Here is a 24,419-nt window from a genome sequence, read left to right as displayed (position 1 = left end):
GAATGCAAATTATTAATACAATTTAATGGTACATTTTAATGGTCATTCTCTAAAAATGGCCAAAAATGTATACTTACTTTCTGGGAAAATGACACTAGAAAAATATCTTAACCTTTTACTAATTGAAACATGAATCTTGCTCTCTTCAAAGACACTTTTAACAGCTCAAAGCACAAGCAGAAAGATTAGATGCACAGTAAAAGCACAACCAAGGGCAGTCGAGTATTGATGCATGTTGATTTTTTCTTTTTTTGCTGACTTGGCAAAGCCACAAGCAGATGCTTGCCACACTTTCTTTCACTCACTGCTGCCATCTTATGCCAAAGTGGACTAGAGCCATATTTATCCATTACACCACATTTAAAAATAGAAGTTATACAGTCATCTAAGTCTAACAGAATTCAACAGAAATCTAAACTCTGGTACAGGGTAGCTGGTGTATAATTTGAAACAAATGATCAACTATAAATCGTGGGAATCAGAAACAAATTCATCCAATTCCTTAGCATGAAAATAGCCTTCAGGTCAGAGTTAATCAGGTCTGATTTCAGCATAATGACAAGAAACACAAGAAAACGCCTGTGTATTTATAAAGGATAAGCAAGGGTTGTCATTATTAGCCCTCCAATTATGACTTGAGCAGTTTGTAATTACATTAGAAAATCAATCAGACATTAGAAATGCCAGATAATTAACCAAGAGAGTATTTGTGGCAGAAAAAGTCTTTAGCATCACTTTGACAAGAGTTCTGAAAGAACAAAACAGAAACGTTAGCAACTTCATTTCTACATTCAATGCTGCTTTGGAGTATATTGCAAGCAACTAATTATACAACATTTAGAATAAAGCACAAGGTCTTACTTGCTCGAATCATTGATCACTTCCTCCAAACCTTCGATTCTTTTTACATATTTGTCGAAGATAAGTTGCTTGAAACTGTTAAGGGTTCTTAACAACCATAAAGAAAACAGTCAAATCAAAGTTTAAAACAAGAATACATCAACTCTTTTTTTTCTTTTCTATTAAAGTAAATATACAAGCCAGATCTCACGACGAAACGTAACTATTTTACGTGTTGTCCGAAAAATGGCTAATGTACCGTTTTCACAAGCCTGTTATGACGCGTTTAACGGTCATCAGCATCTTAAATCCTTGAAAGTTTTTTCTATATTTAGATTTTATTTTTTAAAACATATGAACATTTACATGTATTTATGTGTGTATTATATATATAAAGCGAATTACCGCTTGTGTGAGGCATTTCTAATGCAGTGTCTATAGGACGTTATTCTCTCCTCTGGCTGCCGTCATCATTCTCACACAATTTTTTTCCCCTTTTTGTGAAAGTCTTTATAACATCATCATGGAGTTTTTCTTTTATTATTTAAGCAAATAAGATTGTAAAAAAATTTCATTCACTGCGCTCAAAGTTTTCCCAACTATGACAACTTCCGCTACTGATAAACCCGCAAATGTGAAAAGGGTCTATATGTACAAATTCATAAGATTTTGATCGCATAAAAATGTATGGTTTAAAAAAAAAGCTGTGTCCCCTAACCCTACCCCTCATTAGAGGATGAGCAATTTGTATTAGAATGTACAAATGAGATTATATAAATTGATACGAATTAGCCGCTAAATCAAAGTTACAAATTGCCGTGAGATTGCGTTGAATATACAATATTTGCAGCTTTTATTTTTAAAAATACTTAAATGATGAATTCTTTCCTTACTTTTGTGCCTCATCGAGCTTCCTTTGTGTTAATTGTCCATTGTCTGTTAATTCTTTAATGAAAACTGTCTTCACTTCGTTCCAGTGCCTATGAGGCAAAAATGTCATTAGCTTGTTGATTTAACTAAACTAATATCTGTCTCTTTAATATAGTATAAATGACCACAGATGTTGTTACAAAATTAAAGGTCCCATGAAGTGCATTTTTATTCAGTGTTTGACGTTATCTCAACTGAAACATGAAGAGAGGGTGGGATATAGTGTATCTCCTCCCCTTTTTAAAAAACAGCCAATAGTGTTTGGTTTTATCACCACTCTGCCAGTGAGAGTGGTTGATCTCAAGTGCATAAAATGAAAAGCAAATGAGAAGCATCTTGAAGGAGGCCGGGCATGTCAGATACTAGAGAGCATACTGGTCAAGATTTAATGAGAAACTGTAGTATGAGGTGACGTGAATAAAATTGTTGTTCCATTTAAGTGGAAATGACAAACTACAAGCTTTACATGTTTATATCAGATTTATATCTTCTAAACGCAAATTTTTAAAATTGTTTTGGAGCACACTAGCTTATAGATATCTTGAAAACAAACCATACTAATACTGACATCTAAAAACTTTGTTTTAATTTCATAGGACCTTTAAAATATCAAGACAATGAAAACAAAGCCTAAAAATAATAACTAGCTCCAGTGTCATAATCAAAATTTAAAAAAAATTAGTTTAGAATGTCTATACAAGACGAAACATTCAGGATTAGATCTGGTAATAAATTTCTGCATCACTTCACCTGGCTGATTGTTCAAGTCCATCATCGTTAACATGTTTGTTGATCTCAAAGAGTACTCTGTCCCAGATGTCAAAGCACGTTTCTTTAATTTTACTGTTGCAAAAAATCAACAGAGAAATTAGTTGAAATCAGTTTTATATTACAATACATTTTTCAAAAAGATGGTATTTTCAACCTAGGCTCATTCTAAAAATGTAGCCCTATATACATTTCTTGAGAGCGCCAAATACGTCCCAGAAGGTACGTTTTTAGCTGTTTTTGTTTTCGCAAATCCACCAGTGGCCACTGTGTATGCTTTTTGAGATTTCAGATTTCTCTCGCCATTCGCACCTGCAATTCTCACGTAAATCCACAAGAGGGCGCTATCGACTGACTGACTGACCAACCTATCCACCCCCGCAATCACCGACCCTTCCCAACACCAAACCCATAGTGTTTAAAAAACACAGATTGACGCCCACCCCTTTCCCTTACACAACCGACAGTGTTTTGAAAAGCAATCCAGAAAAACAAAAGCCTTTGCCTGATTTTTACCACGTTTTCAGACTTTACCACATTCTCACCTTGTTATTTACTTGTTTATTTTATTTTTTGGCTTTTGTTTTTGTCTTGGTTGCTTTCTGAAACCGTTCTTCACCGGACTCAAACCCTATCATTACAGTCAATTCTTTTCTGTGTCTCAAGTCTGCTGACGTACGTTGTAAGCTACTAGACAAACAGCGGGAAAGTCATCCATATGGAGGTAAGTGGTCAGCTGCTAGGGCGAAAAGGAACAGCGTCATACCGTGTGTAAATGACAAAATGCAGCCATACGTACTTCTGGCTACATAATTTGCAATCTCCAGAATTGTATATAAGGGTATGTTTTCAGAATGAGCCTATGTTGCGTATCTTACCGCAATTGTTGCAGTGGATCCTCATCTGATGTCAGCTGGCTTTTTTTGTTTTTGGAGACTTGCAAAATTTCATTATTAAAATAATTCCATAATTCAAAACCCACTCTCCTGGAGGACATTAAAAAATGACTCAATTTATGATCAAATGCTGATGAAGAATTACCAGACCTGCATGATTCTGGATGAATTAAAATCTTTCTTTCTTTTTTAGATTAAGTGTTTGCTTTTTAGTTTACATTATCCCTATGCGTAAGATACTCAAATGTTTTTGTGTTTAAAAAGCAATAAGTATTCATCAGAGGTGGGTAGAGTATCCAAAATGTATACTCAAATAAAAGTAACTATCTTAAAAGTTACTCGAATAAGAATAAAAAAATATCCAATGAAAAGAATGACTCGAGTAACTTGTTACTTATAAATAATCTTATAAATATCACATTTTACCTATCTACACTACCTGACAAAAGTCTTGTTGTCGATCTCAGTTGTAAAAGCAACAGGTGAGCAAAGACCAACTTAGATTTTTCTGATGAATCATCTGTTGACCTACATCCCAATCATCACAAATACTACAGAAGACCTATCGGAACCCACATGGACCCAAGATTCTCATAGAAATCAGTCAAGTTTGGTGAAGAAGAAATCATGGTTTGGGGTTACATTCAGTAGCCTGTATTAACAGCATGACTGTATCAAGACATTTGTGCTGCACATTACATTATAACCACAGCAGAGAGCAAATTCTTCAGCAGGATAGCGCTCCTTCTCATACTTTAGAAGGTCAAGGTGCTCCAGGATTGGCCAGCCCAGCAACTAGACATGAACATTAATGAGCATGTCTGGGGTTAGATGGAGGAGGAGGCATTAAGGATGAATCCAAAGAATCTTTAATTCTGGGAGTCCTGCAAGAACACTTTCTTTGCCATTCCAGATGACTTTATTAATAAGTTATTTGAGTCATTGCAGAGATGTGTGGATGCAGTCGTCCAAGCTCATGGGAGTCATACAATATTCATTCTTTTTCCACTGCACTATGACTTTCTATCCTATACTAGATATTATTTCTGTTAAGTGACAAGACCTTTGTCTTAGCAAAGTCAGACCTTACTGTCCTACAAGACTTTTGTCAGGTAGTGTGTGTTGTATACATTGGTATACTTTTGAATATTTGTGTGTAAATAAAAGAGGTCACTTCAATCAATTTGGTTTTGTGGCAAATTGTTATGAAAATGTTTAGAATCAACCTTTGTTCTTGAAAGTGTGTTGTCGAGATTTTTGTGTGCTGGGACGAGAGAAGAGCATGAGAGGAAAATCACTTGAACAGGTGTGAAATTTGGTATTACATTAAGTTAAAAGTGCCCATTAATAACCCATTAATAAGGTTCAGATAGGCATCATTTTGACACTTGCCACTACATGTTTTTTTAGATCGAAGCTGGGATTCGTGTTTATGTTGAGCGTGCACCAAATAATGAAACTTCACTTTTAGCGAAAACAAAGACTGATCTTCCGATAAACTCACACGTCTTCCGCCATCATTTCAACACATGCGCACACTCTAAACCAGGGATTCTCAACCAGTAGGCCTCAGCAATCTTTAAGGTGGTCTGCGAAATAAAATGAGCTTAAAATTAGCTCTCAGAGTAATTTTTGGATTTCATTATTAATATGCTATATTAAAATGAAAGTAATGCACTTTCTCCTATTCTCTGATTGATTACTTCAAAAGCGCAAAAACAGCCTCGCGTTTTTGATCGCGTCTGTTCATATGCGTGAAGTAAAATTGAAAGTCTCTCTTTGTGTATTTTTGTGTGAACTAATTAATATATCCGCATAGTTGTCCAAATTAATGTCCTTTGAGTGTTTTATAACGGACGAGCACCCATACAGGAGGATCTAGCGAGGCTCAATGGTGTTCCTGACAGCAATCTCCTAATAATATCCAGCTGCAAACTCAACTGCCATCAGATAGATGCATTTCAACAGATTTAGGGTGTATTTGACTGTATTTTACAATTGTTTGTATATTTTGGACTAGATACTTAATAGTAGACATTCAGTCAGTCCAGTTTAAAGCAGAAGACGTGTGGTTCTCTTTGAATGCGTGTATTTTTTCAAAAAATATGTAAAATTAATATATCAAATATATGAAATATACAGTAGAAGTCAGAATTATTAGCCCCCCTGTTTATTTTTTCCCCAAGTTCTGTTTAACAGAGAGATTAATTTTTTCAACACATTTCTAAACATAATACTTTTAATAACTTATTTCTAAACTGTTTATTTTATCTTTGCCATGATGACAGTAAATAATATTTGACTAGATATTTTTTCAAGACACTTCTATTAAGCTTAAAGTGACATTTAAAGGCTTAACCAGGTTAATAAGGGTAGCTAGGCAGGTTAGGGTAATTAGGCAAGTTATTGTAAAACGATGATTTGTTCTGTAGACTATAGAAAAAATATATAGTTTAAGGGGCTAATAATTTTGTCCTTAAAATGGTTTTTAAAAAACTAAAAACTGCTTTTATTATAGCCGAAATAAAACAAATAAGACTTTCTCCAGAAGAAAAAATATTATCAGACATACTGTGAAAATTTCCTTGCACTGTTAAACATCATTTGGGAAATATTTTAAAAAGAAAAAAAATTAAAAGAGGGGCTAATAATTCTGGCTTCAACTGTTTATAAAATTATATATACATTATATAGTTTTAGTTTTATATATAATTAAATTCGAATAAAATTATATATATTTTTTTTATAAAATGCTAATAATATAAGGCACAAGAATTGTATAATATATACATATTTTTATATATTTATGTTAATAAACAAAGGTTTAAATGAGCATTTCATACAACCATTTTAGAGAAAATGTCAGACAGGTGGGCCTTCAAAAATTGATCGGAGAAAGAAGATGGTCCCGAAGTAAAAAAGGTTGAGAACCCTTGCTCTAAACAAAAAGCAGGAGACGCATCTCTATAGCAACCACATGCGACAACCTTTTTAACATGTGCCTCACGAAGTTTGCGAACAAGTCGTATGAATTGTATTTATTACTATTTGACAGTAACTGAGTGTAAAGTGTAAAGTTACTCTAAAAATTTACCCAACAATTTTACTCAAGTAAATGTAACGAAGTAAATGTAATTCATTACTACCCACCTCTGGTATTTCTAGTGCTGAACAATCAAGTGTAAGTTCAAATTAGTGTTCTTACCTTAAATTGTTTACAATGTGTTCACCTAATAATTCAGTGAGTGCCTCATCGATGTCAATAAGAAAATCATTCACTTCAGACATCCCAAGGCCATACTGAGACATTCTCTCATGCAGTGCATTGCCGTATATTGTTGACGCCTTCATGAGAGCCCTATGAAACAAAAGAGCAGATTGAATGTACATCTACAGTATCCATTTTCTGAATAATCATCCAGATTATTAAACTAGACTGCAGCACATTCACAAGGCAAACCGTATGCTTTTATAACCACACAATAAATATAACAGTATTATGTATGATTAATGGTTTATAATCAATGCATTTTACTTCAATAATCTCATAGGGTCTATAGTTATTAGTCAAACATAGATATTAATTGAAAAAGCCTGTAATACTAACCGGTTGGACTGACTGAATCTGTCGTTTCCAAAAATCTCATTACCCCATTCTTGATATTCAAGGGCAGTTTTGTCATAAATATGACTAAAACCCTGCTGATCTGCCCAGCTAAATAAAGAAGAAGAGTTCAGTCACAGGTAAGACATTTGATAATCGGTTAATGTGAGGTATTTTTATAAGCAAAATTAATCATAACACAAATTCAACTTTCTGAAACTCATCCAGAAAATAATGCTAGGTTCACACCAATCATGGAGCACTGAGTGACTAGCTGTAGTTTACCCACGGGATGTTTTTGACTTTACCTCACCTGAGACTGAGCATGTCTGATAATCAGTTAATATGAGGTGTTTTTAAGAGCAAATTTAATCATAACATAAATTCAACTTTCTGAAACTGATGCAGAAAATAATGCTGGGTTCACATCGATTATAGAGCACTGAGTCACTAGCTCAGGGATGCTCAACCCTGCTCCTGGAGATCTACCTTCTTACAGAGTTCAGCTCCAACCATGATCAAACACACATTAACCAGATAATTAGGACCTGAACAACGCTTGATAATTACAGGCAGGTGTGTTTGATATGGGTTGCAACTGAAATCTGCAGGAAGGTAGATCTCCAGGAACAGGGTTGAGCACCCTTGCACTAGCTCTAGTTTACCCATGGGATGTTTTTCACCTCAACTTACCTGAGAAAGTGTGTCTGATAATCAGTTAATATGAGGTATTTTTCAGAGCAAAATTCAACTTGATAAAATTCAACTTTCTAAAACTCATGAAAAAAATGCTAGGTTCACATTGATCATGGAGCACAGAGTCACTAGTTCTAGTTTACCCGCGGGATGTTTTTCACCTCACCCAATGTTTTTAGCTCGAGTTGATTTACCTGAGCTTTGTAAAAATAATCTGCCAATGAGGAAATATGCAGAAAATAATGCTGGGTTCACACCAATCATGGAATCATCATAACCCTAATTCAACTTTCTGAAACTGATGCAGAAAATAGTTCTGGCTTTATACAAATCGTAGCACAGAGTCACTACCTCTAGTTTACCCGCGGGATGTTTTTCACCTCACACAACGTTATCAGTTTGAGCTGAACTACCTGAGCTTTGTAAAAATGATCTGCCAATGGAGAATTATGTAGAAAATAATGCTGAGCTTACATCGATCATGGAGCACCGAGTCTCTAGCTCTAGTTTACCCACGGGATGTTTTTCACCTCACCTCACCTGAGACAGTTTGGCTGATAATCAGTTAATGTGAGGTATTTTTAAGAGCAAATTTAATCATATGTTACGTTTCACGTATGTTTTGTTTGTTCTGTTTTGCGTGCTCTTCTCTCTCTCTCTTCCGCTGCGTGTCCTGTGCTGTTTCTAGGTGTGCAACCATTGGTCAAAGGAGCTGTCAATCACCATCGACATGCCAATCAGAACCGGGTCCACTCCGTATAAAAGCCGTGCGCTTGCGCTGTTCTTGAGGAGCGCTTGGCTCACAGCCAGTCTCCTCTTGTGTCGGCCAGCCTGTTCATTCGTGTTTATTTGTTTGCGATTTGCTGTGTTCTAGTTCGCTCTTTATTAAGAGACTGCTTTATTAGATATGCTTGTGCAGCTCAGTTTATTATCTAGTGAGAAGTTGAACGATTTTTGTGAGAATTGGATTATATGAGATTTTGTTTTGCTAATGGCTAACAGTGTGTACTTTACGAGAACTCTAGTAATGTCAGCAGCTTAGAATATTTATTTGTTAATTAAAGGAGGCGTTGCCACATGTGTAATTATGTTTTGAGGTTATGATGTTTACTTAAGCTACGTGCTGAAGATTACGGTTTTGTTTCTGCATTTTTCTTTGGTTAGTCAGTTTAGTGGGTTGGGGCTTAGTTAGATCGTTTTGTTATATTTATTTCTTTGTTTTGGCAACACTCCTATTTTCTTTCATTCGATTATTTAAAATTACATTTACATTGCATTCTCTATTTATTGTTTGACGTTCACTGTTTATTAAATACTCAATTTGTTTCACTTAACAAGTGGTTGGGTGTTCTCCTTGTTCATCCAGCATCAGTAGACTCACTGATTGTTACGTTTCATCCTTTTAATACCCTTAACAACTTAAACACGTAACATGAATTCAACTTTCTGAAACTGATGCAGAAAATAATGCTGGGTTCACACAAATCGTAGAGCACAGAGTCACTATCTCTAGTTTACCCACGGGATGTTTTTCACCTGACCCAATTTTTCAGTTTGTAAAAACTAATCTGCCAATGGGGTAAGCTAAATCTTATTTAAAAGAGAAAACACAATTACTTTGTTCACCCCATTGGCAGATTATTTTGCTTGCTTTAAGGTAAAACTTAATTTTGACGTTTCTGAGAACAAGACAATATCTTTTGCTTGTCTAGAAAATGCTTTTTGATGTACAAATATTAGATATTTGGACAAGAAACAAGACAAAAACATTTTTTTTTTTTTTTGCAGTGTGACTAAATGAGTAGTAATAGGAACTAGTAATACATAAATACTAATATCTAAAGAATAACTACTGGTATCATTTAAAAAGCCAGTAGTAAAGTGTGAGCACTTATTGCAAATAAAATGGATAAATTAAATAAATACATATATTGGAAAATATACCAGTATCTAAAAAAAATACCAATAGCATGAAAATAGATACAAGTTTGTTTTATAGATTAAATGTTAACTACTTATACAATACACTGCAAAAAAAAAAAAATTTCTTACTTAGATTTTGTCTTGTTTCTAGGACAAATATCTAAAAATTCTTAAATCAAGAAGCGTTTTCTATACAAGCAAAACATATTGTCTTGTTTTTAAAAAGTAATATGTCAAAACGAAGGGAGTTTTTCCTTAAAACAAGCAAAATAATCTTACAGCAAAAGGAATAACAAGATTAATTTGTTTGTTTTAAGGAAAAACTCACTTAATTTTGGCAAATTATATCTGAAAACAATACAATATGTTTGGCTTGCCTTGAAAATGCTTCTTGATATAAGAATTCTTAGATATTTGGACTAGAAAGAAGACAAAAAAACTAAGTACGAAAAGCATTTTTTGCAGTGTACAATACAAAAAGATAATAACAATAAAAAAATAACAGGGTAGTTTAATGTATTATTTTTCTTAACAGGCACCAAACAGTTGTAAAAATGTAAAAAGTGATGCTTTACTTACGTCCAGACTTTATGTCCAGTCTCAGGGTCAAAAAGCTTGTGAAGTTTTTCAGTGTTTTTCAGAGCTCTTAGCTCATTCCATCTTCTGCAACACGAACAACACAAAGCTCAGTTTATTGTATTTTTTTTTGTAGATTATATATTATTAAAGTTTTGTTTTATTTAAAACTATTCCACATAATATATATCCATAGTCTTACCCTAAGGCATGCGAGAACTTGTTGTGAAACTCCTGACTTTCAGTGTATTCTAAAACTTTATCCCAGCAATACACAAAAAGTCGCGACACCGTTCTGTGAAAAAAACACACATAAAACTGTATAAAAATACACTGTTTAATTGAATAAAAGCTTAAAACTAAAATATTGGCATCATTTTGCTTAACCATTTCAACTGATCTTTCATTAAAAACTTAAACCAACGACATATTGATGTCAAATACTGACATTTATTCGTCAAGTATGGCAACCAAAATCCAACATTTGATAGACTTCATGTTGGTAACGTCTACACTTAAAGCTGTAACATCATTAGACAGTGATATTTTGTTCTTTTAAGGTTGTGTTGGAAAGTAAACAAAATGCAACATCTGTCCGACTTTGGACATTGACCTCATCCTGACGTTGGGTTCTGACGTCAACCCAGTTTTGTTTCCAATCTGATGTCATGTTGATGTCCTGTGCCTGATGTATGTAGTGAAATGACAATAAAGCTCAACTTGAACATTACATGCTTATATATTTTAATCACAAGCATGGTATTGGAATAATCTGCTGATATTTTGATTTATATATATATATATACAGTGCATCCGGAAATTATTCATAGCGCTTCACTTTTTACTCATTTTTTTATGTTACAGCCTTATTCCAAAATTCTACACACAATACCCCATCATGACAATGTAAAAAAAGATTTTTTTTAATAGTTGCTATTAATTTATTAAAAAGTAAATACCTGAAAAATCACATGTACATAAGTATTCACAGCCTTTGCTCAATAGTTTGTTGATGCACCTTTGGCAGCAATTCCAGCCTCAAGTCTTTTTGAATATGAAGCTTGGCACACCTGTCTTTGGGAATTTTTGCACATTCCTCTTTGCAGTACCTCTCAAGCTCTATCGGGTTGGATGGAAGTGACGGTGTACAGCCATTTTCAGATCTCTCCTGAGATGTTCAATTGGATTTAGCTTGGACTCTGGCTGGGCCACTTAGGGACATTTACCGAGTTGTTGTGAAGCCACTCTATTGATATTTTGGCGGCGTGCTTTGGGTCATTGTCCTGCTGGAAGATGAACCGTCGCCCTAGTCTGAGGTCAAGAGCACTCTGAAGCAGGATTTTATTCAGGATGTCTCTGTACATTGCTGCATTCATCTTTCCCTCTATCCTGACAAGTCATCCAGTTCCAGCTGCATCCCCACAGCATGATGCTGCCACCACCATGCTTTACTGTAGAGATGGTATTAGCCTGGTGATGAGCGGTGCCTGGTTTTCTCCAAACGTAATGCCTGGCATTCACTCCAAAGAGTTCAATTTTAGTCTCATCAGACCAGAGAATTTTGTTTCTAATGGTTTGAGAGTCCTTCAGATGCCTTTTGGCAAATTCCAGGCAAGGAGTGGCTTCTGTCTGGACATTCTGCAGCACAGATGTTTGTCCATCTGTAAGGTTCTCCTCTCTCCACAGAAGAACGCTGGAGCTCAGACAGAATGACCCTATTGATCACCCGCCTGACTAAGGCCCTTCTCCCCCGATCACTCAGCTTAGATGGCCGGCTAGCTCTAGGAAGAGTCCTGGTGGTTCCAAACATCTTCCACTTACAGTATGAATGACAGAGGCCACTGTGTTCATTGGAACTTTCAGAGCAGCAGAAATTTCTCTGTAACCTTCCCTAGCCTTGTACCTCGAGACAATGCTTTCTCTGAGATCTACAGACAAATCCATTGTCTTCATGCTTGGTTTGTGCTTTGACATGCACTGTCAACCCTGGGACCTTATATAGACATGTGTATGCCTTTTCAAATCATGTCCAATCAACTGAATTTAGCACAGGTGAACTCCAATTAAGTAGCTGAAACATCTCAAGAATGATCAGTGGAAACAGAATGTACATGAGCTCAATTTAGAGCTTCAAGGCAAAAGTTGTGAATACTTATGTACATGTGATTTTTTTAAGTCTTTTATTTTTAATAAATTAGCAACAATTTCAAAAAATCTTTTCTCATATTGCCATAATGGGGTATTGTGTGTGGAATTTTGAGGAAATAAATGAATTGAATCCATTTTGGAATTGTACCATAAAAAAATGTGGAAAAAGTGACGCGCTATGAATACTTTTCGGATGCACTATACATACAAGCTTTAAAAGCATGTTTTTCAAGTAGTTTATTTCTTTATTTAGTTTCTATAGCATTTGTTTCCTTTGTAAGATCTACCTGAAAGTCTTAAAGCATTGTTCCTTTGATTTGTATATTTGATTTAGTGTAATTGGTTTATTTTTGGTGTAATTGGTTTAACTATTAAAAACTTAACCCTGCTATTAACTATTAAAATGTTAATAAAAGTCAAACTTTCAACTTTCAAACTTTTCACAGTTAAAAGTTGTTGAAAGAAAGATCAAGGTCCCGTAATGCAATTCAAAAACATAGATAAAAACAGCCTGATCTTACAAGAAAACGTAAGTATTTTACGTTTTGTCAGTTTAGTGGCTAATTCGTACGAATTCGTACGAGTTCAGTCGTACGAAATTGTACAATTTTAAAAAGGAGGCGTGGCACCTAACCCCACCCCTAAACCTAACCATTATTGGGGGATGAGCAAATCGTACGAAAATGTACGAATTAGATCGTACGAATTCATACGAATTAGCCACTAAATAAAAAAGTTACGAATTGCTGTGAGATTGTGTTGGATAAAAGGGGAAAAATAAAAACATGAATCACAATCTAATTCATGGATGTTTTTACAGCATACATAGTTTAAAAAAAAAAAAAAAAGATAATAAATGTCCTTACCTCAGTGTTATTAGAAACTCATCATTCTCTTTCTCCTTCTCTAAGCTGATAATTTCCAGGACCTTTATATAAAACTCGTGTAATGCCATCTGAGCTCTAAAAATAATTTGATTAAATGGTGTGTTATAAAAAAGCAACATATCATCAACATACAGTCCATGTCATATGAGTGTATTTTGAACATTTGCATTAAAGAAACCACTTAAAAACAGGATGTATCATTGCTTTTGTGTGCTGCAGGACAGCAATGAGTGAAACTAAATGAATCCTACCCCTCTAGATGTTCATTGATGTCAATCTTCCCAATATTCACAGCAACTTTTATGATCTCGATCACTCGGGGTCGTGCAATTCTGTTAGATGGCACAACAAAGAAAACATAAAAAAACAATATTTTTATGCTCACATATGAATATCTTCAATTTTGAAATACATAAACAGTGAGTGAAATAAGCATTGAATGCATCATGACTTTTACAGGTAAATGTATTTCTAGATGTTAACATGAAATTGTCCATTTTGGTAAAAACCCAAACAAACCCTAAATAAACCAAAAATAAATAAATAAATAAAAATCAGATAAACAAGTTTTGTATAATAACATTGGAATGACACAAGGAGAAGGTACTGAACTTCTAAAATGTATTTAATACTTTGTATAAAAAGCTATTTTGGTAATGACAGCTTCAAGACGTCACTTATATGGAGAATGAAGCTGCATAAATTGCCCAGCTGTCAATAGAGTCTATAAATCTTGACAATTCTGTGGGTCTCGTCGATAAACTCTGATCTTTAGTTCTTATTTCCTATTGGATTCAGGTCAGGTGATTAGCTGGGCCATTCTAGCAGCTTTATTTTCTTTTCTGAAACCATTGAGAGTTTTCTTCACTCTGTTTGGGATCATTGTCTTGCTGAAATGTCCACCCTGATGTTCTGTTAAGGTGTTGAGACTGAAGTGGCTGGTATTCATTTACATTGACAAGAGGTAGGGCTGCTTTATAACTACTGAGAGATTTCAACTGCTGTCTGGGCTTTCCATGCATTTTTTTACACCTTCCTTTCTTCATGTGTTCAATACTTTTCCCCCAGTGTTAATTTATTTTATTCAGCAGAACTTAATTTATAAAGTAATTTGTTTTGTTTTCTTTGTAAATATGGATTATTTTAGTTTGTTTTTCTTTTTTAAATATTTCCCAAATTATGTTTAACAGAGCAAGGAAATTTTCACAGTATGTCTGATAATATTTATAATAATTGATTTATAATATTTTTTCTTCTAGAGAAAGTCTTATTTGTTTTATTTCGGCTAGAATAAAAGCAGTTTTTAATTTTTTAAAAACCATTTTAGGGACAAAATTGTTAGCCCCTTCAAGCTATATATTTTTTTTCAGTTGTCTACAGAATAAACCATTGTTATACAATAACTTACCTAATTACATTAACCTGCTGTCATGATTACCAGCGATCTAACCACCAAAGGTCGCTGGTAAACACTCACATTCACATGGACTACATCTTATGAACTACAAATTCAGTCATGCCACACACACACACCTGCTCCAAGTCTCCACCGATTGGACTCCCACAGCTGATGCTGCTTCTAGACTGATTACACACACTATTTAAACAGCACACACAATCACTTCCTTTGCCGAGTCTTGTTTACCTGTAAAGTGACAATTCAACGCGTTTTCCTTAGTCTTGTTTCTCAGTGTTTTGACCCTTGCCAAGTTTGTCTGTTTGTCCATGTTCGCTGCCTGCCTTCCGACCTCTCGCCTGTTATAGTGACTACGATTCTGGATTTGCCTTTATTCATCTGTTTGCACCTGTGTTGACCCTTGCTTGCCTGACTACCGAATAAACCTGCACTTGGATCCTAACGTTGTCTGTCACCCACGTGTTACACCTGCCTAGTTAACCTACAGTAATTAGCACAGTTAAGCCTTTAAATGTCACTTTAAACTGTATAGAAGTGTCTTAAAAAATATCTATTACAATATTATTTACTGTCATCATGGCAAAGATAAAATAAATCTGTTATTAGAGATGGGTTATTAAAACTATTATGTTTAGAAATGTGTTGAAAAAATCTTCTCTCCGTTAAACAGAAATTGGGGAAAAAATAAACAGGGGGCTAATAATTCTGACTTCAACTGTATATATTTCTGACCATATAATTCTGCCTAATAACAAAACATAACACCATTTATAATATACAATATACACGCACCTCAAAAGGATAGTTTACCCAAAAATTGTACTTTTCTACCTATTTACTCGCCCTCAAGTGGTTTCAAACCTTTATGAGAGTCTCTTTCCTCTACTGAACACACACACTCACACAAAAACTGTAACCAAGAAATTTGTAACCATTGACTTCCATAGTAGGAAAATTTAACACTATGGAAGTCAATGGTTACAGGTTTCCAACATTTTTCAAAATAACTTCTTTTGTGTTCAACAGAAAAAAGGAACAAGTTTGCGATAACTGAAGGTTGAGTAATTGATGACAGAATTTTCATATTTTGGGTGAACTTTCCTTTTAAGACTTCACTTATTTTATTTATAAACGAGTGGAAAGAATTAGAAGCAGCGTGTTAAGCATTAGGTCATACATCTTGGAAAGAATGTGACTGAAGAAGCCCATTGCATTGCTGTAGACTGGCGGAACTCCAGGAAGGAAATGGGACTCCACGTACCTGCATTAAACGACACTGATGAACTAGGTTTCAATAAGCAATTGTAATTAATCAAAAATGACTAAACTTTTCATGATGGTGCATTTGACATCTCTTTGGACTATTTTAATGCGTCTGGTCATCTAGAAACCTCAGATGAAAAAAAGCCTTACTTCCAGAGCTCCTCTGTTGTCTTTTTCTTGAAGATCCCTTTAAAAAAAACAAAATCTCTGAAAGAAAATCAGATCCATGTTAATCTGTCATGCAGTCAAGGTTTTTCACTAAAACTATTGTCAGCAACATCAGTTGTTTACAGTTGTAAAATGAAGAAAATAGTAATACAATAATATTTATCTGCTGAAAGTTCTTCATACCCAAAATGTCTGCCTCCAGAATGTGCTTGCCTCATCTGGTACAGACCATCAAAAAGAAGTGTACACAGTGTCTTATAAACTCTGTAAAACACATGTAAAGAAATAGATCATGATATGAATCATTAAAAAAAGTTCACAAGTTATAAAAATCACAGGATCATTTTTCAGTAAAAGGAGATGCCGTGCTGTTTTTGAACTTCAGCAGTGCTGGTTTTAGTAGTATTTTTGTTAAAGGGGACCTATTGTGTAAAAAATAAAAATAAAAAAACACTTTTACAGGGGGTTTAAACAGTTGTGTGGCAACCGTGTGTGAATATAACCAGCTTCTAACAGTAAAAAATTATTCATTTTAGTCTGCAAAAATACTTTGATTGACATTCCCCCTTTGTACATGTCATGAGAGAGGAAAAGCCTTTTTAATGATGATCTCTCCCTCATTAGCATAGGACATTAGTCTTGTTTTTGAATCTGCCACTATGCTGACACACAGGCATTCGTAGCTCCGCCCTTGTTTAAAAAAAGCACAATTTAAATTTAAAGCAAAAGTCATCAAAACAGCATCATTAGGATCGAAGCCTAAAAGATGCAGATTCAATAGTTATAAAATATTAATTGTGGGGTATTTTGACCTGACGTTTCACATACACACTCTAGGCACATCAGAGACTTAGTTTACAGCTTGTAAAAAGGGGCACAATAGGTCCCCTTTAATGCGTTATAAGCTACAGTATGAACTAAACCAAAATTAAAAACAAAGGCTTGAGGCAAAGTACACGGAAATCAGATGGAAAAACAAAAAGGCTTAGTTTAATTTTAGGGAAAGTTAGAAGAAGCATTGTCAACGACACAATCTTATTAAAAATATAAAGGACTATAAAACCATTAATTTATTTTGTTTTAAATTCTGAAAAAATAAGAAATACATTTTTGGTAGAAAAGACTGAATTTCCATCACAACAAATTAAAATATTTATTTGACCAGGAAAAAAAATGCTTTTTACTACAAAAAAATGTTTAGAAAAAAAAAGTTCTCACCATAACAGAGTAAAACAAATATATGACAAAACCATTCCTACCTTGCATGGGTATATTTTTGGCAACAGCTAAAAAATACATTGTTGTTATTATAGTATTAAGTAAAAATCATGTTCCGTGAAGATATTTTGTAAATGTTCTACTTTTAATATACAGTTGAAATCAGAATTATTGGCCCCCCTGAATTTTTTACCCCCATTTGTTTTTTTCCCCAATGTATCTTTATATTTTATTTTTGTCATGATGACAGTAAATAATATTTTACTAGATATTTTGCAAGACACTTCTATACAGCTTAAAGTTACATTTAAAGACTTAACTAGGTTCATTAGGTTAACTAGGCAAGTTAGACTAATTAGGCAAGTTATTGTAAAATGATGGTTCGTTCTGTAGACTACCGGAAAAAAACATAGCTTAAAGGGGTTAATAATTTTGACCTTAAAAGGTTTTTTAAAAATTAAAACCTGCTTTTTTCCTAACTGAAATTAAACAAATAAGAATTTTTCCAGAAGAAAAAATATTATCAGACATGCTGTGAAAATTTTCTGAATCTGTTAAACATCATTTGGGAAATATAAAAAAAAGAAAAAAAATTCAAAGGGAGGCTAATAATTCTGACTTCAACTGTATACACTGAAAAAAATTGGGTAATATGCACTGAACTTCATTTTAACTCATCTTGAAGGGAGAGTTAGATTTTTTTGAAGCCTTAGATTTCATCTTGGTCAAATATTGTCCTTTACAAACCATACACCCAGGCCCGTAGCCGGGGGGTTGGGTGGTTTGAAAGACCCACCCCTCACTGACAAAGGTGTACAATTATACCCATTCATGAGCTCATTTGTCCTATTTTGATGCCATCATAAATAGTGAAAATAGTTAATTGAAAAAGTCTTTAAGACCAAGTGGAATCCTCTGTTGGCTGTTGCTTAGGTGTGACTTCAGCTAATCAGTTTAGTTCAATGCAAACAATTATTTTTCATGAGTCTAACATCCAGCTGTGCAAGAAAACATATTGTACAATCAGAAGTAAGTGAAGTCATCTTTCGCTACTGTATTGTTTATAAATAAAGGGAAACATTTTACAAGTAACTTTGGTAACACTTTAGAATAACTATCCGTTATAGCTAGTTAATAGATCGTTAATAAACTGTTAGTTAATTAGTTATGTGTCTATATAGGACATTATATAGTTAATGGTTTGTTAATTATTTATAACTATTCATTATAACAAGTTAATAAACTTTTATTAAACTGTTAGTTAATGAGTTATAAATGACATGTTAAATAATAGTTGATAGTTTGTTAATTATTTATAACTATTCATTATAACAAGTTAATAAACTTTTAATAAACTGTTAGTTAATGAATTATAAATGACGTGTTAAATAAAAGTTAATAGTTAAATAAAAGTTAAAAGTTAATAGCGGCAAAAACTATAGTTGTTTTTTTTAATGTTCTAATCAGTGTTTCACTTTAAAACAGCACATTATAACCAGTGCTTACCTGAGTGTCACAATGAAATCATCATGTCCATTAGCTTTTTCTTCAGCACTGACCTTCTCAATCATCTCCTTCAGCGAAATCCAGAAGTCTTGCAGATCATTTCTGAATCGCACAAGAGACAGCGGTTATTATAACGAGTACTGACTGTACATTCCACACAACCAGACTACTGCATTTTTCTGTATTGGTTGTTGTTTTCCTGGAATCTTGAATTAAGCAGCGCATTGTTTTGTGTTTCACTATTAAAGAAACCAAATGGATCAAAAGCAATGTTCAGCCAAGGCATTATCTGTTGTTCTAAGGATATTTAATGGTTCATATTAACTGTACAAAACAGAGCTCTGGTTTTACCCTGTTTTCTTGATCTGCTTTTCTTTCACAACAAACTCTGCCGCCATTTTTAAATTGTCCAAGTATTTCAAAGATGCTTCGGCACCAAATGTGAAAAGTTTGTCTGCCATCTGATAGTCTTCATCTCTTAGGCTACCACAGTCCACACCTGTAAAAAAAACTTATATTATATTAGAAATTATAAGAGTAAAATTAGGCTTATCGAGGAATACTAAATTTTGATTGGTCAGTGGCGACATTCTAAGGTGTTATTCGAAAACACCTACTGCTAAAATGGAAAAGGCTTGGGCTCTTCGAATCATCCTTAACTGTCAGTGAATACGTCTATACGTCTAAACACATCTATACTCTATATATATGCTTGTCTGTCACACTGTTGTTTTTGACTGTTTGGCAGAAAATTTGAAAATCTCGTGACTGAATAATACGTAGGTTAGTGTATACTCCATTCAGCCATTTTCATTTCTGTCAGCATTGCCTTTAACTAAAGAATTAATAAACTATTACAGCTTAGTACAATGTTTTGTGTCAAAATGTTACATTTTGTGGCAAGTAGCCGTTTCATAAGCAGGATAAATTACATCCAGGTGGTTGTTTTTGCTGAATAAAGCACTTTAGTCTTATACAACAGTGCTTCACTTCGAGTCAGGTCAGCGATATGCTTGTAGGGCTTTATTCAGTGATAACAACCTCCTGGATGTACTTTATGCCTTACTTGTTTGACAGCTGTCTGGAACACTTGATTTTGATTGGTCAGTCGCAACATTCCAAAGTATATTATTCCGAAAAATCGCAGCCTATCGAGGCTTATCGAGGAATACTAAATTTTGATTGGAAACACCTACTGCTAAAACGGAAAAGGCTCAGGCTCTTCGAATCATCTTAAACCCTCAGGATCATCTTAAACCGTCAGTAAATACGTCTCTATATCTAAACACATCTATACTGTATATATGTATATATATATATATATATATATATATGCTTGTCTGTCACACTGCTGTTTTTGACTGTTTGGCGGAAAACATTTGACATCTCATGACAAGCATATCACTGACCTGACTCGAAGTGGAGCACTGTTATACAAGACTGAAGTGCTTTATTCTGCAAAAACAACCATCTGGATGTAATTAATCCTGCTTAATAAATGGCTACTTGCCACAAAATGCAAAAATTAACACATAACATTGTTCTAAGCTGTAATAGTTTATTAATTCTTTAATTAAAGGCAATGCTGACAGATGTCAAATGTTTTCCGCCAAACAGTCAAAAACAGCAGTGTGACAGACAAGCATATATCACGTCAGGTCAGTGATATGCTTGTCGGGCTTTATTCTGTGATAACAACCTCCTGGATGTACTTTATCCCTTACTTGTTTCACAGCTGTCTGGAATATGATTTTGATTGGTCAGTGACAACATTCCAAAGTATATTATTCAGAAATATCTACTGCTAAAACTAATAGCACAGGCTTATCGAGGAATACAAAATTTTGATTGGTCAGTCATGACATTCTATGGTGTTATTTGGAAAAAACCTACTGCCAAAACTAAGAAGGCTCAGGCTCTTCGAATCATCCTAAACCGTCAGTGAATAGATCTATACGTCTAAACACATCTATACTGCTTGTCTGTCACGCTGCTGTTTTTAAATGTTTGGCGCAATCTCGTGACTGAATTATATGCTGGTTAGGGTCTTAATTTCTGACAGCTTTGCCTTTAATGAAGGAATTAATAAACTATTACAGTCTAGAACAATGTTTTGTGTCAAAAATGTAAATTTTTTGGCAAGTAGCCATTTCATAAGCAGGATAAATTACATCCAGGTGGTTGCGTCAGGCTACCGATAAGCTTGTCAATCTTTATTCTGCAATAACAACCACCTGGATGAATTTTACCCATAACTTAGCACTTTGAACACAGCAGATGTTTTCCAGGCTAAAATTTTCAAATGCATCTTGCAGACATAAGGATCTTGAAATGATACATTAATGTAAACGTTATGCAAGCGACACTAGATGAAGCATTACAAAGCTTGTATGAAACATATGATATTAAATATATGAAAACAAGTTTTGGCTTACCGTTAGAGAGAAGGACAGCAAAGATGAAGACAGCCAGTGAATTCATGTCACTGTTTCTTTCTAAGGACGACAACTAAATCAAATATTTATCTATTAAAAATAGAGCAAATTAAAACGAATAAGTGAACAAAATCACAACTTGTCTTGACAGTCCTTTCAGAGTCGAAATCTAGACTGAACTTTTTTTTTCTTAGATATGAACTTTCATCTGTTTGCCTACTGGATTTAGTTTGCAGTCTGAAGCTTTTCAACATTGGAAGGGTTTCAATGTAAACTCTTCACTGAGGAGAGAATAAGGTCACGGTGGAGCATACAGCGCATGTTTTTTAGGCAGCTCGTAACAATATATTCTGACGTACATTAAAAATTATCTATATTCTTACCAATTTTGTATTGTGAATGGAAATAAATCTTACAAGATGATGTGAATGTAGGCCGCAAGGTCAATACACTTTACCAAATCAGACCGAAAGTGCAAGGTTAAGTTGTGTTTGTCCAGATCAATATTTTGTCAGTCAACACACTGACTGCTTTCCACAGCACACGTTTCAATGTTATTATAGTCTTGTAATCTTACATGCTGATGAAACAGAACTGAATAAGCAGTTTCATCGCTTTTCAAACAATCATTTAAATAATATTGAATTTTGATTCGGAATATATTTGTGTAAAACGGTTTGTTTTGAAGTGGTTCATGCGGGGAAAAATATACTAATGTATGCTGGTATTATATCTGTTTTGTAGTTGTTTTAATATTTATACACTTAAGTCTAGCCAATAAGTCCAGTGACAGTGTCTACTGGTGGGTGAAGATTTACTGCGTGTTCGGCCACGAACTATAATGTTGTTTTAGTTTAAATTTAAGTCATATCTGACTCCAATTTTAACATGAGGTGGTTTAGAATATTAATATATTTATCCTCATTTTATCTGACTCCAATTATAAAACATTAAGAAGATTATATCAATATATAATTTAGGTGAATGTTTGAACCTTTTGTCTTCACTCGTAACTATTACATTTGTTCATTTGGGTGCTCATGTTGCTTAGAGGAATCGCCTCGGCTAGTGGCGTCACTCTTGGTCACACTCTCGTCAGTCTTGATTATTAAACAGAAGTAATTGACTAACACTTTTAGATGACTGCTTCTACACTTGCTCGTTCTAATGTATTTTTGATTAGTCCTCCTTAGATGTACACCCTTAAGTTAAAGGTATTATTTATAATCAGAGTTCATGGCCATTATTATAAACATAACCGACTACTGTTCTCTATAATTTTAGTTTAGCCAAGCTTAAGTATTCCCATGTATACTTAATTTAAAACAACATTACTTTTAAACAAGGGTTAGGCACCCTATCTAGTTTAGTGATGTAACACCTTGTTGCCATAGATAGAAATAGATAGAGATAGATGTGTATTTTTCTTGTCTCAACGCACTGTTAGGAGGATAGTTTGAGAGACCAACAAACACACATACTGTAGCAGGAGAACTGCAGAAGTTAATTGGGACTTGGGGACAGAAAGTCTCCAAAAGAACAATCTGGTGTCACCTTCATCAACAGATAGATCAATATACAGTAGATTGGAAGGGTTTCAAGAAAAAAGCTACTAATCATCCAAAAATAAACTTTTCATTTTTTTCTGCTAACACTTTCCCCACCATTGACATGCACTGTAAAAAACGAAATCCATAAAATTTACGGTTAAAAAAAACGTTAGCTGTGGTTGCCAGTATTTTACAGTTAAAGATGCAGTACAAACCGTAAAAGTATTTTTTAAATTTTTACAGTAAACTACCATATTTCATTAATTTATAGATGTAATATGTCTGTATTTTAATTTACCAACATCTACACATCTTTTATTACACAGATAGACACATAAGCAAAGCCATGAGCAGGTGGTAATGAGAAAATTACATAATGAACCAACGAGAAGAAAGGTGAATCAGTGTATAGAAGGTGCTCAGTGTCATTCACACAGCTACTAAACACCAATATGGTAACACACATAAAATTAAAGTCATGAAATAAACATTGTTTATCAACATTAGATGTAACATAAATCTCTAATGTACATAACTGATGGGGAAACAACTAAAAAGATCCATAGTAATGTCAACAAAAAGCTTAAAAAGTGATGTGCCATGCAGGGAATTCTGGGAAAATCAATTTACGGTTATTGGCCGTATACAGTATATTAAGCAAATATACTGTTAACCAGGTTATGGATTTTTACTGTAGCATTTTACCATTTTTAACCATTAGAATCACGGGCATTTTTTTACAGTGTGTTTTGTTTTTTTAATGGCAGTCCGTGTTTTAGCTATATTACAGTAAGGGAAGTGAATCATGAGACTTGTGGGTCTCCTGGGTGTAAAAAACATTTAATAAAATAAATGCTGGAGGGCAAAGTGTTAAGCACCCGTGTCTTGAGGTCGGTTTGTCTGCTGCAATTTTTAAATGCAGAATCGGACTGATTTTCCTGTTTAGTCAATCACTTTAGACAATAAAAAATCCAAAACAATGACTGCAGGTTGAAGAAAAAAGACGGCAGTAAAAGTACAGAATACAGCACTACAAGTAGACGTAAACATTTATTGAAGAACTTACAATACCACTGCTGAGAAAAACTACTCAATTACAGTCTTTTAAGTGTTTGTAATTTGTTACTTTCCTCCACTGGTGTCTAAATACAGTGTTTATAACACCACCCGTGCACTAGAGGACCACACCCATGGCCAATATGGGCAAATCTCTTATTTTGTCTGCTGATGATGATCAGTTTCACTTGCTCCTCCAGGATGGTCCTTCTAGACTACTTTGAAATTATTAACATCTTCCACAAAAACCTGCTATTTTTCCAGCACAAAGCATAATTTTTTAAAACTCCCATAATTAACCTGAAATTGATGCAGCTATGCTTCTCAATAAGAGCAGGCTAATTGTTGTATATACATAGCTGGTATGATACTGCTTGTTGACAGCAGTCACAATCCTGCCATTGCCTTCACAGAGTTTAGTCCAACAGCAGTTCCCAGAATTCACATATTATTTTGTTGGTGGTGTACATCCACCTCTTAAAGCTCCTGAAGAGAAACATACAAATCGAGTATTAATAGAGCATCGATGGTATTTTCA

General features: G+C 34.2%; 2 protein-coding genes across 2 annotated transcripts in view; both read right to left on the bottom strand.

Moving 5' to 3' along the window:
• Positions 1 to 218: 218 nt before the first annotated feature.
• Positions 219 to 21,465, bottom strand: si:ch211-288g17.4 (uncharacterized). Its single transcript, XM_056480404.1, has 17 exons — positions 21,276 to 21,465; positions 19,192 to 19,339; positions 18,841 to 18,942; positions 16,300 to 16,380; positions 16,099 to 16,155; positions 15,863 to 15,946; positions 13,520 to 13,600; positions 13,248 to 13,343; positions 10,436 to 10,528; positions 10,237 to 10,320; positions 7,042 to 7,149; positions 6,640 to 6,792; positions 3,417 to 3,524; positions 2,521 to 2,613; positions 1,734 to 1,820; positions 862 to 948; positions 219 to 748 (listed from the first exon to the last, which is right to left on the bottom strand). Exons 1-17 carry the CDS (start codon positions 21,319 to 21,321, stop codon positions 664 to 666), a joined length of 1,593 nt encoding a protein of 530 aa, XP_056336379.1. The 5' UTR covers positions 21,322 to 21,465; the 3' UTR covers positions 219 to 663.
• A 2,376-nt stretch (positions 21,466 to 23,841) lies between these two features.
• The window catches only part of LOC130246654 (uncharacterized), a 30,392-nt gene continuing 29,814 nt past the window's right edge, over positions 23,842 to 24,419 (bottom strand). Inside the window, exon 20 of the mRNA XM_056479744.1 lies at positions 23,842 to 24,367. Coding sequence (XP_056335719.1) covers positions 24,298 to 24,367 — 70 coding nt within the window. The 3' untranslated portion in view covers positions 23,842 to 24,297. The remainder of the gene's footprint in view (positions 24,368 to 24,419) is intronic.

Source organism: Danio aesculapii, chromosome 19 (genome assembly GCF_903798145.1).
Source record: "Danio aesculapii chromosome 19, fDanAes4.1, whole genome shotgun sequence".
Classification (NCBI taxonomy): domain Eukaryota; kingdom Metazoa; phylum Chordata; class Actinopteri; order Cypriniformes; family Danionidae; genus Danio; species Danio aesculapii.
This window is presented reverse-complemented; position numbering and strand designations above follow the sequence as displayed.